The sequence below is a fragment of the Cryptotermes secundus genome, unplaced genomic scaffold, assembly GCF_002891405.2.
Source record: "Cryptotermes secundus unplaced genomic scaffold, Csec_1.0 scaffold901, whole genome shotgun sequence".
NCBI lineage: Eukaryota > Metazoa > Arthropoda > Insecta > Blattodea > Kalotermitidae > Cryptotermes > Cryptotermes secundus.
The window spans coordinates 559227-577115 of record NW_019729906.1 but is presented as its reverse complement, the minus strand read 5'-3'; the positions used below and the strand labels follow the sequence as shown (position 1 = coordinate 577115).

At 37.1% G+C, this 17889-nt stretch overlaps 1 protein-coding gene across 1 annotated transcript in view; it reads left to right on the top strand.

The window, feature by feature from the left end:
- The window catches only part of LOC111865802 (dynein heavy chain 5, axonemal), a 170158-nt gene that overhangs the window by 9749 nt on the left and 142520 nt on the right, over nt 1-17889 (top strand). Inside the window, exons 7-13 of the mRNA XM_023854117.2 lie at nt 734-859; nt 3242-3406; nt 4252-4359; nt 7220-7526; nt 10250-10267; nt 13733-13956; nt 15324-15471. Coding sequence (XP_023709885.1) covers nt 734-859; nt 3242-3406; nt 4252-4359; nt 7220-7526; nt 10250-10267; nt 13733-13956; nt 15324-15471 — 1096 coding nt within the window. The remainder of the gene's footprint in view (nt 1-733; nt 860-3241; nt 3407-4251; nt 4360-7219; nt 7527-10249; nt 10268-13732; nt 13957-15323; nt 15472-17889) is intronic.

Here is a 17889-nt window from a genome sequence, read left to right as displayed (position 1 = left end):
CATAGAAACTTTATTTAAGAGGAAAGCAAGACTGTGACCCCCAGATACCAGTAGCAGTAGGACAGTCTACCTTTAAATGGATGTTTTATAAATATTGCATGTTAATTACCATGATATTTTGTGACATGGTATTTCATGGGGATTTTACTCTTGCTCTACTAGACTTGAGACTGACTTTGTTTCTCTTGCTAGTGAAGTTTGCATAGTGGCAATGCTGTGGACTAACATGTTGGAGGTGCTCATTTTGGATTTGTGCTGGGACACCAGCTGTCCTTACTGAGGGTTTTCATTGTTTTGCTCAGTGTCAGCAAATGTCAGGATAGTACTTTAATTATGCCATGACCACTTTCTTCCAAACCCTTTTAATCCATTATTCAACACTAATCCTACTATTCACATTGTCATGAAGTAACCTAAAAATACCTCTTGTTTGGCTGTGCACAGTTTTACCCTGTAGTTTACTGAACATTGAAGTGTATCACAACTGGGGCTTTAATGTTCACTGGNCAAACTCAGTGGCCTACATAAAATAATAAGCCTGATAGGGCTTTTCTTCTATCAAATTTTAAATAAGAATATTTGTATAACTTTCAACATAAGTGAAAGAAGCCTTCATGCTCCAGACTATACAGACCTAAATTAAATATTTGCAGAAGTAAAGTTTCTCCCAAGGTGTTTAGGACACATTGTATTTGGGAACTAATTTGATTCTCTTATAATTTGCTCTTAATAGGTGCTGGTAGAGAGTGAGCACTTGCGTAAAGAGAATGATTTAAGTGGTCCTCAAGATGAGTTGGAGTATTGGAAGAGACGAGGAGCCCAGTTTTCGCAGATTGTTACACATCTTCAGGGTCATGAGGTTAGCAAACTTTAAATTCTATATAAATATATGGTTTTCCGTGTCTAAAAATAATCTTCTCTGTAATTTTGAAAAGCATATATAGGTTCTCCCAATGGTGATTATGGAGAGTTCCGTCTTCTGGGATATAATGCAGTGGCAGTCTGTTGAACATCAACTGACACTTTGGTGTAACATGTTGCCTCCATTTTCAGGGTCGGATAATAAACCAAGAAGTAAACTCGAATGAAGCAGATAGCAAGCAGAGCAATCGGCTTGCCGATAGGAAAATGCAAGACAACAAGTCAATCCCCTCCTTTGGCTGATCAATAAGACAGAATGGACGAATAGAAGTGCAGGAACAACTTGCTAGTGCCCACTGGCTGCCCTGCAAAACCGAACAAACCAATAAGAGACAATACCAGAATGGTTAGCATGGCTCTGAAAGGACCATATTTGTGCCAGTGTAGGAAAACTGGGGGAGAAGTAGGAAGGGTGTCTGGCAGAGAAGCGAGCAATGTGAAGAAAATACACGAGGGGCGTTCAAGTTCTAAGGTCTCCGATTTTTTTTTTCTCAGGACTGGGAGCAGATAGACACATGCAGTTTAGTTGAAAATACGTGTGCACTCTTTGTGAATACGTGACAGAGATGGCAGGACTATACGGCACACAGATTTCTAGTGGTGGCAGCGAGAGTGAGGAGTGTTTTTGATACCTAAAATGGCGACGTTTTCGTTACAAAAACAGCGAGTAATCTTTCGTTTTCTCCACTTGCGTGGTGCGACACCCATTGAAATTCATCGCCAGTTGAGTGAGACATGTGGTGATGGTGTCATGAATGTGAAAAATGTGTGTTTCTGGGTGCGACAGTTCAAAGAAGGCTGAACGTCGTGTGACAATGAACCAAAAACAATCTTGGCCCCACACCAGCCGGTCTGACAACATGGTCGAGCGAGTTGAGAAAGTTGTTTTGGAGGATCGCCGATTGAGTGTGGAAAACATTGCCTCCAAAGTTGGCATTCCCATGGGATCTGTGCACACAATCCTGCATGAAGACCTGCGAATGCAGAAAGTGTCCTCCAGGTGGGTGCCACGAATGCTGGCAGATGACCACAAGGCTGTGCGCATGGCAATTTGCCAGGTGATGTTGACACGTGATGAAGGCATGAATGGGACTTTCTTTTCGTCAATTGTGACAATGGATGAGACATGGATGCCGTTTTTCAATCCTGAAATGAAGCGCCATTCAGCTCAATGGAGCACACAGACTCACCACCACCAAAAAATTTCGGTTAAGCACCAGTGCTAAAAAATGATGGTGGCCATGTTTTGGGATAGCGATGGCATAATCCTCACTCATTGCATTCCAGAGGGTACTATGGTGACAGGTGCATCCTACCAAGATGTTTTGAAGAACAAGCTCCTTCCAGCACTGCAAGAAAAATGGCAGGAAAGGCTGCACATGTGCTCTTTCAGCAGGACAATACACCAGAGCATCGGGCGTATGCGACGCAGAAATTCCTTTGTGAAAACAACCTTGAAGTGGTTTCTCATGCTCCCTACTCACCTGGCCTGGCTCCTAGCGAATTTTAGCTTTTCCCGACAATGAAAGACACTCTCCGTGGTTGCACATTCACCAGTCGTGCCGCTATTGCATCAGTGATTTTCCAGTGGTCAAAACATACTCCTACAGAAGCGTTCACGGCGGCCATGGAATCATGGCGTCAACGTTGTAAAAATGTGTATGGCTGCAGGGAGATTACGTTGAAAAGTAACAGAAGTTTCAAATTTTTTGTATGAGTAGTGTGTGAGAAAAAAAGTTGGAGACCTTAGAACTTGAACACACAACGTATGTGCGTGGATCCTAATCATTCATTGGAAGATAAAGGAGCAGAAGTAGAGGAGGGAAGCTGGAACAGGAGAGTGGAGACTAGGGCCATTGAGTTCCTAGAGAGGACACAGTTCGTGCCCTGATAAGGACAGTGTGTACAGACTTACATGGCCTCATGCAGAACCCAGCTCTAGAATTCTGTGAAGGATGCTTCCCATAATCTTTTAGGGATTAGGTGAGCAGTCTCCATGACTTAGGCAGAAGTCATCTTCCCTGATCATATTATTGGTATATCCAGCTTGCGCTCTCTCTCTCTCGCTCTCTCTCTCTCTCTCTCCTCCTTGTCTCTGGAGGGAGGATTTTCTGTTGATAGGGCCCAAATGAATATGCTCTTACTTGAGTATGGAGACAGAATCCGTTCTCTCAGACGTTTTTAAATAAAAAAAGGATGACGGATAAGGTCCAGAAGGTCAATAATCATATTAATGTATAATGATCACAAGTTTTAGATCTTATTCTGTGAAAAGTTCTATAATAAATGTTTCAGTAAATTTCTTCTTTGGTACTTACAGGTACAGATGACACTAATGACTCTTCAGTTGACACGTTCTAAGGTGATAAAACAGTGGCGTGACACAGACCGTAAAATAACATTCTGCTACAATGAATCACGTGATAATGCAAAATTCATACAGTCAATGGAGAAGTGTTGCCATTCTCTGTATTTACATGATCCTGTAAGTCACTTAATGCATCTTCAGTTCATGCTGGATCACTAGTTCTAGAGGAACATATTTATGCTATTTCTCTAGTTACAGTATACTAGTCTTAAACATTTTTTTTCTGTTTCTCTTTATTTTATTTTGACTGATGTACTTATAACAAATCACGAATATTGATAGTTACTTATTATGCCAATTACTTTCAGTGTTATTCCTATACCTGCTGTAGGTATAGAATTTGAAAGGTGGGATTGGCTGCATGGCTTTATCATTTTCCATTTTCACTTCAAAGTAACGCTGGGATTATGAACTAAATCATTCAAAGTAATGAATTGCCCCAAAATAACTTAGTAGATATGTCTTTATTAGGTCTGCAATAATGATAATAATATGAAGAAGTGGATATTATAGAAGAAGAATGAAAATAAAATAATGGCTTTGTACAATGCATGCTTGATTATCCATGATACTGGAGAGGAAATGTAGTATAGCAACAGGATATATTCACTATCCATGCTGCTTTAAAACCTGAAAGTCACTTTACTCGTTTGTCAGTAAACAGTGAGAAAAATAATTTCCTACTAGAAGAAAGGAACCCTCTTTCATGGGTAGGTTGGGATGAGAAGCAATAAAAAATGTATGAAGCTGAAAAAGTGTAAGAAGCTGTACATTCTACTACAGATTGTTGTAAAGCATTACCAGTGGATAAGTCTATCATATGCATTGCTTAAATCATCACGAAAGGCTATGATGAATATATACAGGATTCTGAAAATCCTGTGACATTGATATCAGCCACTTATTTTAACCAGATATTGTTTGGATGGTATAGATTTCAAGTGGTTGTTTTGTGTTTGCAGGTTAGAATGAAAGATTCAATCATGAGTTTGTTGCAAACAGTACGTCTCATTCATAGTGTGTCCCAGTTTTACAACACATCTGAGAGGACATCGTCTCTAATGGTTAAGGTATGAGAGAACAGAACACACTATACCAGTTGGAAGTCATGCTATTTAGGCTGATGCAGCTTGTTTTTAATGGTCGGAGTGGCTGGCCCTCCACTAACATTTAGTGCCTAAATGTGTAAAAGGTAATTTAATGAATTTCCAATTTCCTTCCATTAAGTATGAAATAAGAAGTAGTTTCATAAATTTCTAAGGTGTTTGTATTTTGTATGATGTAAAAAGGTTTTTCAGTATCTGCAAAGAAATTGCTTAGATTGCAAGAAGTTCGTGGAGTGCCTTGCCTTGCATGCCCTAACCCTGACTAGCTTTTCCATGGGAATCCGTTCCACTTATGGTGTTCACTCAATGTCATGCCCATCCCCAAAAGTATATTCTGTTATCAGTTGGATTTGGAGATATCCTGGCCCTTTGGGCCTCCATAGAATTTCTTTGTTGTCTTCCTCACTTTCTTGAATATTTGTTTTCCACCTTCTCTGGTGTGCTGCAAGAACATATTAGATTTCTTACCTTTTCCTTTTGTGTGAAATTAAATGAGATTTTATGTGTGTGCACATGTATGCCTTCATATTGTCGCGTGTATGAGTGACTCTTGACCGAGTTTTGGATTGGATATTGGATTTATTGACCGCTTTTAACACACAACTCATAATTACATTTAATTATAGCACCATCACCGATCTCCATACTTTACAGTTCACTAGAGCACATGGTGAGTCTTTTCCAGCCCACAGTGTCTTCACTAGTAGTTGCCTGGTAACAGCTACAACAATGGCTCTTCCTCTGCTCATGGGCTCAAATCCCATCTGAAGGGCAGCCACCTTTCAACTAAAATAAGCTCTAAACTTTGTTCCGCTTATAACCCCTCGGCACAGACCAACAGTAAACACAGCTCTTCTATTGTTGCGTGCAAGTATGATGTGGGCATTACTTAACAGTCGACCTTGTTCAGTTCTTTGGTTCACTTCCATTGGCTAGAAACGAATGTTGTTTTGGAGCCGTTCACTAGAAATGGCTGTTCCTTTGGCTCCACAGTTCTTGCTTTGAGAAAATATGCCACAGTATGTTTGTATGTGTATGTCCTTTCTCTGACTTTTCAAAATAATTTCCTGATCTGTCACTTTATAACATCTGCTGCTTCATGCTGGTTTCTTACTTAACCTTTAAACGCTGGACTTCTGAAATGGTGGTAAGCTTGAGCTGGCCGGAGTTTGTTTAAATGCCCGCTCCTGGTGCTCGTTTAAATGCCTATTCCTACTCTGAATTTAATGTCCGTTCCTGTTGTGGCACTTAAACAATTTTAAGCATTGTGTTTAAAAATGCTGCATCTAACTCAATTTTTATGATAAATGGATGGAATTAACTTTGTTTGTACCAGCAAAGAACATAGTGTCACATATTATAACAGAAGATTTGAAAATTTTTATACAAAGAGTTATACTCTATTTTCATTTTTTTCTTTTAATTTTGATGTGTACTGCAAAAATGGTTTTCCCACTTCTTCACAGACTTGTTCTGTATTATAAAATCAGTCCTGCTTGTAACACTTGACAAATTTTAGCAGTCCCTGGTGTCATAAAATGGATGAAAGCAATAAAATCATTTGGTCTTCTGCTAGCCCTGCTTACACTCTTCGGATTTTCGAATCTTTTGACTAAAGGACAGAAGAATGAAAGAATAGCTATTCAAGAGAAAGCTAGAAGGTTCCCTTCTTCAGTGCTAAGACCTTCCGTTATAGCTGCAAGAGATTATTGCCTTTCTAGGCTCGTGAAGAGACAGTTGCATCGTAGCTGAGATGCAGAGTGTGATCTGTTTTCTGTGCATTCATAGTGAAATCGAATACTGTAGTTTAATTTCAGCCTATATAGACATCAAGCAGATAACAACAAAAAAGGTATGTACACCGAATTTTACAATATATTTTTAACACATTAATCTGCAGAATCTGCAATAAAATTATTGGCTCGTGGATGAGTTTGGGCATAACTCATATGTATATTCTTTTTTCTGTTGTTCACTTAGGTATCATTTTAATTCCTCTATTATGGTTTTACTCAAGTTTGTCTGGTAATTACCACATTTAAAAATAAATATTTAGGACTGTGCATGCGCTTCTACTAGCGGCGTGTGCACGTGCTTCCACTAGCGGAATTTAAATGCCCAACTGGCCAAAACATGGTAGTTTGGCCACGATGACCATACTCATCACTGGCACGATCGGCGCACGTCGGTCGTTAAAGGTTAACTGTGTCTCTCTTTGAAAAGTTTCAACATTCCCATTTTCTGACAATTTTCAGATTTGTATAATTGTGGATTAATTTCAGAATTTGTAAAATTTCACAGAACCATTAAAATGTGTAATATTTATGAAAATATTACTGATTTCTAGTATTATTGCAGTTTTTAAAATTTTCAAAATTTTTGTTCAATTCTAAAAGTCTTTAAATGCTTAAGAAAGTGGAAAAGTTTCCATTTATTGAAAATCTATAACTTGTTTAAATTTTTATAATATTTTAAAATTCTCAGTTTTTCAAATGTTGCAAAGTTTGAAGAATTTAATAGTTCTTGGATTTTTTAAGTTTTTCCCTTATTTGATATTTTTAAATGTTAGAAAATATAGCATTTTCAAAATTCTGAATTTTGTAATTTTCAATTTCAACCTGTAAGGGAGGGTTAGACTATGAAATGTAGGTTATGGTAAGTTCAGTTTTGTTTTTAGGTTAGCACATCAGACCATTGCACATGAACCAGTTATCATTTTTAGCTACTTTATGTGTTTAGGTATTGCTGCAATTAGGTTTGTTAAGAAGTTCTAATAACAATAACATCACTATAACGACATTTGTAGTGATCTTTTTGTACACAGATCACAAATCAGATGATTGAAACATGTAAGCTGTACATCACCTGTCGAGGAAAGGAAACAATCTGGTCACAAGATCGTTTGGAGGTTCAGAAGAAACTGCAGGACTGCATAAATCTGAACAACATATACCACAAAACTTACACTCTAGTAAAAAATCAGCCCTTTCTTCCTGGGCAGACATCATTTGGCTTCTCTGAGAACTATGTCTTCGGAAAGTTTGATACTTTCTGTGATCGTCTGAATAAGATCATTACTATGTTCAATCTTGTCAATGACTACAATTGCTTATTTGCTCGCAGAATGGAAGGTTAGTGACATAAATGATGAAATTAGTGGGATTAGTATGGCTTGTAATTATAGAAAATTCTACCAGCTCTAAATCTTATAATAATGAAAAAAAAAATGTTTTGAAGGGTAGTAGAATGTAATGAATTTATACGTACATCCTATGACCTCTGTACAAGTAACTCCTATTTCACAATGTCTGATGTTCACCAGAAATCCATGGTATGAAGATTTTACTAGTACTTTATTTTGTATGTATTCCTTACTTTACTATGAAGAATAGTGTGTAAATGATTAATTAAAAGTATGAAAGCCATAGTTGGGCTGTCTGGCTGTTATAAATTATAACTTTGCTAACCTTATTCATGCCATTTGTAATACATTGTATCCTGTTGCTATCAGTTCAGATAATTAAAATGTCCTTTATACATTGTGTTTTAATACATTAAAAGAGGCATGGAACATTTAATTGAACACCATTTTCTATATCAGATGTGGTATTGTTTTAAGACATCTTAGACACTGCTTCCCCATTTTGTAGTCTTATATTCTCTTGCCTACTGCTTCAAGATAAACTATTCCATATGGAGTATAACCTTGGCTAGAAAAAGTATGTAAATAAATATTAGAACCTCTTGAGTCATATGAAGCATAGTGATGGTCAGATGAAAGTATCTAAATAAGCATTAGAATGTCGTATTACAAATGGAGCATAGTATGTTGGCCACAAAAAAATATTTCAATAAACATTAGAATGTCTTGTTACATGTAGAACATGGTATTGGCCAAGTAGTATGGCCTCAATAAGCACTGGAAACTTCCCAGATTTGAAGTTCTCAGAGCAGCAACTATGAAGAACACTGTCTTCTGGGGTGTGCCACCATGTAGTATGGTAAAGGTTCATTAATATTCCTTGAAACATCAGTGAAATCCTTCTGGATAACCTGATGTCATACACCAGAAGATAATATTCTTCATTAACACTTGTTTTTACTTAAGGAGCACAGTGTTGGCCAAATAAAAGTGTCCTTTTGTTATATATATAAGGGGCAGTCAAATGAAAACGGGTCACCTTGCATAACTCACACAATGTGCAAGTTGGTAACACTGGAATTTGCTTACGGTACGAACATCTGGTGGGGATTTGGGAAAACACAGTGACAATGTGCCCTTGCACACTAATCGTTTGTTTATTGTGCTGGAAGTAAGGTTAGTGTTACATGTTTTCATCCAACATCGGTAATGGAGGCGAGTAAAGAAGAACAGCGAAGTGTAGTGCGCTTTGTGACTGCTGAAGGAGTAGGAGAATGAGAAATTCATCGTTGCATATCTCTTGTTTATGGCAAACACAGCATGTCATGTTCGCATGTGCTGGCGTGGCATAAGAGATTCCAAGAGGTACATGTGTCACTGCAAGATGATGCTCACTCAGAACAGGCTCATCGTGTCATCACTCCTGATGTTATTGCTGCTTTGGATGGTCATATCCAGGCAAACCGAAGGATTACTGTGGAAGAAATTAGTCTTTTGATGGGAATAAGTCACGGTTCCATACACGCCATTGTGACAAAACACCTGCTGTACCGCAAAATCTGCGCGCAGTGGGTTCCACGTCAACTCACGGAAGAACAGAAGACTCGGAGAATGGCTGCATCACTGGGTCACGTGCAACGATACCATGAGGAAGAGTATGCTTTTCTGTCCCATATTGCCACTGGGGACGAAACTTGGTGCCACCATTTTGAACCTGAGAGCACATGGCAGAGCCAACAGTGGAAATACATGAATTCTCCCCCACCGAAGAAATCCAAAGCTGTACACACAAGTTCAGGTAAAGTGATGATGACATTCTTCTTCAACTGCAAGAGCCCTCTGCTTGTTGAATTTCTCAAGCATGGGGCCACAGTCAGTGCACAACGCTATGAAGACACTTTTGCAGAAACTGAGATGTGCCATAAAGTCAAAACGCCCAAGAATGCTATTGAACAGCATTATCCTTCATGATAATGCATGCCCCCACACTGCCAACTCTGAGGAATATGCTACAGAGATTTAGTTGGGAAGTGCTTCATCATCCCCCTATAATCCAAATCTCTCCCCATGTGATTTTCACATTTTCGGAGACCTGAAGAGAGACATTAATGGACATCGGTTTGCTTTGGACAAAGACCTGTGTGGCTGGGTAAAGATGTAGTTCCGTAGACAGCCCACAAGCTTTTTCAATGATGGGATTGACCATCTTATCTCCCAGTGGGATAAATGTACTCGTATTAACAGTTTTGGAGATTACTTAGAGTTTTTTTTTTTATTGTTAGTGGAGTGGGACTAAGTCCCTTGTACTGCGGCCACTTCTGGCCTATTGTACCAGGCCCAGATGATAGGCGAAGGTGATTGTGGAGCAATTGGTGGAATGAAGATTGGCAGGGTAAACCAAAGTACTCGGAGAAAACTGCCCCAGCGCCACTTTGTCCACCACAAATCCCACTTGACCAGACCTGGGATCAAACCCGGGCCACCGCAGTAGGAAGCCAGCAACTAACCACTTGAGCTATGGCACAGCCAGATACTTTTGAAGTAAGAAATGTCCTTTAATATGTTTTGGCTTCTGACCCGTTTTCATTTGACTGCCCCTCATAAAATTGATTAGCAGTGAAGGCAGCATTGTTTTATTAACTAGTGATAAGTATCTGATGATAATTTTAGGTGATGTCAGTTTTAATTTGTCAAATTATCTTTGTTTTTCAGGTCTTCTTCTTGGAGAAGGTAATTGAGGTTTAATTTTAATTGATTTTTAAATTACTTAGTGAAGCTGTTTCAGCTGCATAAGTCACATAAAATTGAATGTGACAGAACGTTGATTATGAAAGGTACGTAAGTAAGAATACAAAAGATCCTCTTTAAACAAACTATTATGATATTTTCTAGGGAAGACTAAGGAAAACCACAAGATCCCTAGTCTGGTTGTCCAGTGACCTGATAGAATTTGCAGAGGATAGTTTCTATGAAGAACTAGAATGGGTATTTGATAAATTCCCAAAATACCGTTTGAAAATTTTGTTCGGAAATTTCAAACCAGCAATTGGGAATGAGAGTTTGTGCGAAATTAGTGATGATAATAGAGTTAGAATAGTAAACTTTACCACATCCAAAAAACTGATTATCAAAAGTACAATGTTCCCACATCGTCACATTCATAAATTTATTTGGACATCTGCTGTTGTAAATACTTACAATCAAATTGATCATATTTTGATAGACAGGAGACAGCATTAAAGTATTCTTAATGTCTGATTGTTAAGGGCAACAGATTATGATACTGACCACTGTCTGATGATGGCAAAATTTAAGGAGACACTGACAGTGAGTAAATAAACAACTCAGATAATTCATATGGAGAAGTTTAATATCAAGAAATTAAATGAGGTGGAGAGTAAAGAGCAGTATGGCATTAAAATCTCAAATAAATTTTCAGCTTTGGAAAACTTAGATACTGAGGTGGATATTAACCTTTAAACCCCAGACTCTTGAAATGGTGGTAAGCTTGAGGTGGCCGGAGTTTATTTAAATGCCCGTTGCTGCTGTGCATTTAAATGTCTGTTCATGTTGTGGCACTTAAACAATTTAAGCATTGTGTTTAAAAATGCTGTATCTAACTCCATTTTTATGATAAATGGATGGAATTAGCTTCGTTTGTATCAGCAAACAACATAGTGTCGCATATTACAACGGAAGATTTGAAAATTTTTATACATTGAGTTATATGCTAATTTCAAATTTTTTCTTTTAATTTTGATGCATACTGGAAAAATATTTTTTCAGTTCTTCACAGAGTTGTTCTGCATTTTAAATTCTTCTCTGTTTGTAACACTTGACAAATTTTGGCAGTCCATGGTGTTATAAAACAGATGGAAGCAATAAAATCATGTGGTCTTCTGCTAGCACTGCTTGCACTCTTTGGATTTTCGAATCTTTTGACTAAAGGACAGAAGAATGAAAGAATGGCTGTTCAAAAGAAAGCTAGAGGGGTCCTTTCTTCAGTGCTAAGACCTTCTGTTATTGCTGCAAAAGATTATTGCCCTTTCTAGGCTCGTGAACAGACAGCTGCATCGTGGCTGAGATACAGAGTGCGATCTGTTTTCTGTGCGTTCATAGTGAAATCGAATACTGTAGTTTAATTTCAGCCTATATATACATCAAGCAGATAACAACAAAAAATGTATGTACACTGAATTTTACTATATATTTTTAACACATTAATCTGCAGAATCTGCAATAAAATTACTGGCTCGTGGATGAGTTTGGGCATAACTCATACGTATATTCTTTTTTGTTGTTGTTCACTTAGGTATCATTTTAATTCCTCTATTATGGTTTTACTCAAGTTTGTATGGTAATTACCACATTTAAAAATAAATATCTAGGACTGTGCATGCATTTCTACTAGTGGCGTGTGCACGCACTTCCACTAGCAGAGTTTAAGCAACAAGGCACCAGATGACAATTGTCCGATCAAGGCTACATAAGGAGCAGCGAAGGCTATTCACAGTCAGTTGTACTGTGACAGTCAGTCAGTCCTGGAGCTACCTACAAGTCAGTCCTCGAGCTACATTAGTTCCGAGTTAGCCAGCAACCACCCAGTTGTATTGTGGCATTTGGAGTGTACTAATTGTGATACTGCAGATAGCAGTAATCGTAAATCTTTAATTTGGGTGATTGTAAGTGCGAATGTGAAATAAAATTTGCTACATCAAATACATCGAGAAGTTATTTGTCGCAATATACTCCCGATACGCGACAATATGTTGCTGTCTCATCAACAGAATGCAGGCAAAATCATGATATAAAGGTAGCTAACAGATGTTTTGAGAATGTGGCACAGTTCACATGTTTGGGAATGACAGTAACAAATCAAAACTTGATTCAGGAGAAAATTAAGGTGAGATTGAATTCAGGTAATGCTTGCTACCATTCAGTCCAGAACCTTTTCTTTCTCATCTAGTGTCAAAAAAAAAATTAGAATATACAACACTATAATATTGGATGTAGCCTCTGTATGGGTGTTAAACTTAGTCTCTGATATTAATGGAGGAACATAGACTGAGGGTGTTAGAGAACAGGGTGTGGAGGAGAATGTTTGGATTGAAGAGAAATGAAGTTAAAAATTAGAATATTCAAAACTATAATTTTACCTGTGGGAAAGCCAGAAGGAAAGAGTCCTCTGGTAAGACCAAGGCGTAGATAGGTGGACATTATTAAAATGGATCTTAGAGAAATAGGATGGATGTTATGGATTGGATTGTTCTGGCTCATGGTAGGTACTAGCGGACGGCTCTTGTGAACACGGTAATGAACCCTCAGCTTCCATAAAATGCTGGGAAGTTCTTGAGTAGCTGCAAAATTTGCGGCTTCTCAAGAAGGGCTCAGCTCCATGAGTGATGAGAGAAATGAAGTGATGGGAGATTGGAGAAAACTGCATAATGAATTTCATAACTTGTACTTTTGACCAAATATGTTTATAATGGTCAAGTCAAGGAGGATGAGATGGGCAGAGCGTTTTGCACAGATGGGTGAAGGGTAATGCATATAAGATATTGGTGGGAAAGCCAGAAGGAAAGACACCACTAGGAAGACCAAGATGTAGGTGGATGAACAATATTAATATGAATCTTATACAGATAGAATGGGGTGGTATGGATTGAATCGATCTGGCTCAGAATAGGGACCAATGGAAGGCTCTTGTGAAAACGGTAATAAACTTTCAGGTTGCATAAAATATTTGGAAATTCTTGAGTAGTTGTACATTTGTGGCTTCTCAAGATGGACTCAGCTCCATGAAGTTAGTTAGTTATTTAGGATTTTGTTATGCAAATTGGTGAATCCACTGTCATTGCTGGCTTTTCTGTTTTGTTTGCATTTATGATCAATATTCACACAAACATAGCCACACATACAGGCACATGAATTCTCATATAGCCATATCTCCTGATAACAGTGTACCTGTACAAAATCAGATGTCACACATGTCCATTTACAGCAAGTAAACCATACCAATGAATGACATCTGTAGTGTGAATGTGTAACCTGTAATGTTAATAAGTGATATTTAGGAAATGAGGCACACCAGACTAAATATATTCATAAATCTGCTGAAGGTTACTCAAAATTTATTTATTTTTTAACGATGATTAACTTTCATGTACTTATTTTCTCATTCTGTCCAAACCTTAGCCTTGGAAGAAGCAATCCACACATTTCAGGAGGCAAAGGCAGGAATTACAACCAAAACGTATGATTGCTTGGACCAACGTGACATGGAATTTGATGCAGACTTTGACATATTCCTTGAGAAGACTGACAAGCTAAAAGAGAGCATAGGAACTCTGATTGAGGAAAACTTTGCAAGTGTATGGGAGACTCCCCAGGGCATACGCTTCCTGACTCGCTTTGAAAAGGTAGATAAACTTCATTCTGACTCGCCAGCCTATAATGAATATGAATATTGTTTGACCTAGAGCAGGAATCACTAACAGTGTACCCAAGGGCAACTTGGAGCATTTGGAAGGTTTTCTGGCTGCCCACAAGAATTGTGAATTATTTGTAATAATTTCTTAATTGTTTACAGTTAATTGAAAAACATGTGATGATTTTTGTTCTGTGAACGAAATCTTTATCCAGGGTAGAGGAGTTTAAAATGTTTAGATAGAATGCATTTATGTGTCACCATAACTAAGGGGTGTGAGTATAAATAACGCTGATATATTTTAAGAAACATATTATTAATTAAATATTTTTATGAAATTGTATTCCAAAATAATGTTTTGGAAAAGTCCCAATGTTAGAACACAACTTGTAAATTGTTTCAAATGACATCTTTTCTCATTGGTGGATTCTGACAATACTTGCAGTAATTATAAATATTTCATTACCAGTTGTCCAAAAATGGTTAGTGACCCCTGCCCTACATTAAAACAACATACTTGTCTAAAACTATAGCAAATAAATAAAATCATCTTTTACAGTGACTGGGAAGAATACCTATTTCTTTAAAATGCTAACATTTTATAACTACAGTTAATTTATACTGTTACCATGTTCATAACTGTTTACATACTTAAAACAGATGTTTCATACAGAATTTGTAGATAATTTTATGGTCTGTATTCATACAGTATTTAATGTGTGAAGTTTCACTGGTTCATTAGTTGGTTAAGTTAAATTTATCATGAGGGAGTAGTAATATCTGTGGCCTTATACACATGTCGTATGTGCATGTTTTGGGGTGACTTTGTATACATGTATGTACATATTTGCATATGTCACCTAAAGCTTCCTACAGCAGTATCTAAAAATATAATGGAATGAAAATTCCAAGATTTGTTTAAAGCAGACTGTTTTGCTCAAAATCTGAAGTAGAAAGTTTTAGAGACACTAATTCTTACACTTGGTATCAATACAAATGTTTAATATATGTTGCAGTAAGAGATATCTAGTTAACACCACAAATCTTTAGTCAGAATTGCAAATGATATATCAAAATTATGTACCATGTAAGCATATGACATATTTTATGGAATGAACTTTTACAAAAGTTTCCCAAAAATGAAAATCAACCGCTGTTTTATTTTTAAGGCTTTGACTGTAATTCATTGACAGTGTGCACACCTGATGGTGCAGGATACGGATAGGTGAAGAGGACTTCTTCATTTGTCATTCTGAATTATTTTTAACCCTTCATAATTTCACACACAATTTACAGTTGAACAATTTTTTGTAATAGTAGGAGTTTGTATTACATGAAAGGATTCCTAAATATTTTCAGGTGAGCGAAAAGATTCCGCTTACAAAGTTGGATGAGAAGTATGATCGAGTGCTAAAATACTGTGAACATGAAGTAGATCACATTTATAAACTTTTCCGCAAGCAGAAAGAAGACCCCCCACTCTCTCGAAACTTTCCACCAATTGCAGGTAAGAGGAAGAATGCTGCTTTGTAATTAACATGTTACTCATGGTGCCACATCATATCATGTGCATGAGTACACAGAGTCACTTGAGGATGATAAAGAGAAAAAGTGGCACAAATTCACACCTGATTCCACACCCTTATTGAGAATGTGATAGACTCTCAGCTAATCAAGCAATTCTGTGCCTTATTGTTACCATGTACATGATAGCTAGCTGCTGGTCCCCATCCTCATCCTGATGAGAAACGCATAGCTAGAAGCTATTGGGCAGATACTTGGAAATATTTAATGATATATGAAGTACACTTGGTCATCAACTTAAGACCACAAAATAATGAAAAATAAAAGATGATTAAAATGTAAAAGTTTTTAAAAATAAATTATAAAGATGATGAAAAGATTAGAAAGGTTAAAGAAATACTGTTAATAAATATATGGCCGACATATGACCAGACCTGTGACCAGACTTATGACCTGTCAGTCAGAATGGAAGTCGGTCATAAGTCGACGACCAATTGTATTCCAATTATACTTTCAAGATTTGAAATGGTGCCTTAAAATGATGTGAGTACTTCTTTTAAATAATTCTGAATTAACCAACATTTTCTTCTATATCTCATTTATATCCTCAGACATGTGATTTTGTGGCTAGCCAAGCTGCTTCACATTTGTGAGTTCCAGGCTTTGATTGTCAATCCAAAGCCTAGTTATCCAAAGTGAACTTCTTGCAGTTCTCTTTAGTCTTTTATGCAGTGCTGGAAATTATCTTCCTTCACATTTCATGATTCACAGTCATGCTCTCATTTAATGCTATGTAACCTATACAGATGAGATGTCATTAAGAAGGATGTAATATGCATCTGCATTATCTGTTACTTAATATAGAGGTTTTAAATAAATTAAGTATCCACTAAATCACAACATGGCCAGCCTCTTGAGAGATTTGAACTGGGTACCAACCAAAAGTCCTCCATTATTTAAACATTGATAAATTATATTTGGTGGTAATTCTTCACCACATATAAGATCTTTCCAATTGGAGGGTGGGAGATATTTCTATTCTGGCACATTACTTTCTTCTATATAGGATTAATATTTTGTATAAAATTGTTCTGGTCTTCCCGTTGTGTTGATGTTCCTATTATATATCAGTTTTCATCTTCTCATTACCATTTTTAATACCGTAAAAACTGAGAAATAATGTGAATATATGACATATCATGTTGATGGGGGAAGTAATCTTGTAGAATTGTGAAGATTAATTTCCAAAAATAATCAGGGGTTAAAGCAAATATATTTCAAGCAGATGTTGATTAGAATGAGGTTAGAAAATTGAGGAAGTTGTGTAAAAAGAATCCTGTGAGAAAATTTATAAGTATAATATTAGGAGAAACTAGAATAAAAAGAATATGGATAATGCGTTAAAATACTCATGTCTTCCCAAGACACTGACAAAAGTTGTAGTCACTGTCCGTTCAGAGTTAAAGTTGCTGAAGTCCTAAAGGTTAAATTGAGCTAATGAAACATTTGATGCCACATTTTGCAATTTTTTTCCCCCCAGAGGACATGAGGACTTGCACCCTGTGCTGTTTTGTCTGTGGCAAAATGAAAGCACTTCAGTAAATGCATAATTCCTTTAAATTTCCAAATGAATGCTGCCTGACTACAGTCTCTCTGTAATGTTTCAAAGTCTTCCTGACAGATGTCTTTATTTTGCCATGAGTCTTTTCAATTGTAAAAGGAAACTATGTTCCTACACCTAAACTGCTATTGAATTTCACATAAATAAAAATGGGGTACACTGTTAAAGATAACTCAGACACACCACGAACTAAGTTATGAGTATGTTGGAACAAATAGATAAGAAATTACATTGTACCATAATGTAGTGTAAATATATCTTGTTATTATGGTTAATGTAAATCATACAAGGTTCACATACTTGTTGTTATCATGATCACACTGTCATCTCATTACAGTGTTTAATATAAATCATGTGAAGTTTACATATTTATTGCTGTTTTTATCATATGGAGGAAAGAGTATGGAAAGAAATTGACTTGAATCAATGCATTTAACAGCAAAATTATCCACCTCTGGCGTTGTCTATTCAAGAGGAACATGTTATGTCTGTGCAAAGTTTTTGTGTTGCATACCATTTGGGAGACACAGTGGAAGAGATGGACATTTATATATGTATATATATACAAGGTGTGGCAATAAAGAACCCGGATTACTTTTATGACTCATTTCCGGCCACGTCATTGACGAAGAGGAGGGTAGGGCATTGACCCTTGGACTTCCCTCTACCGTCACACAAAGTTTCATTCACGTGCATCGGTTAGTCTGGCCGCGACCATTGTTAGAAGCGGATCGTGTTTCTGAGCTCCGTCGGAATAATGCTGAGTGCTAATGCAGAACA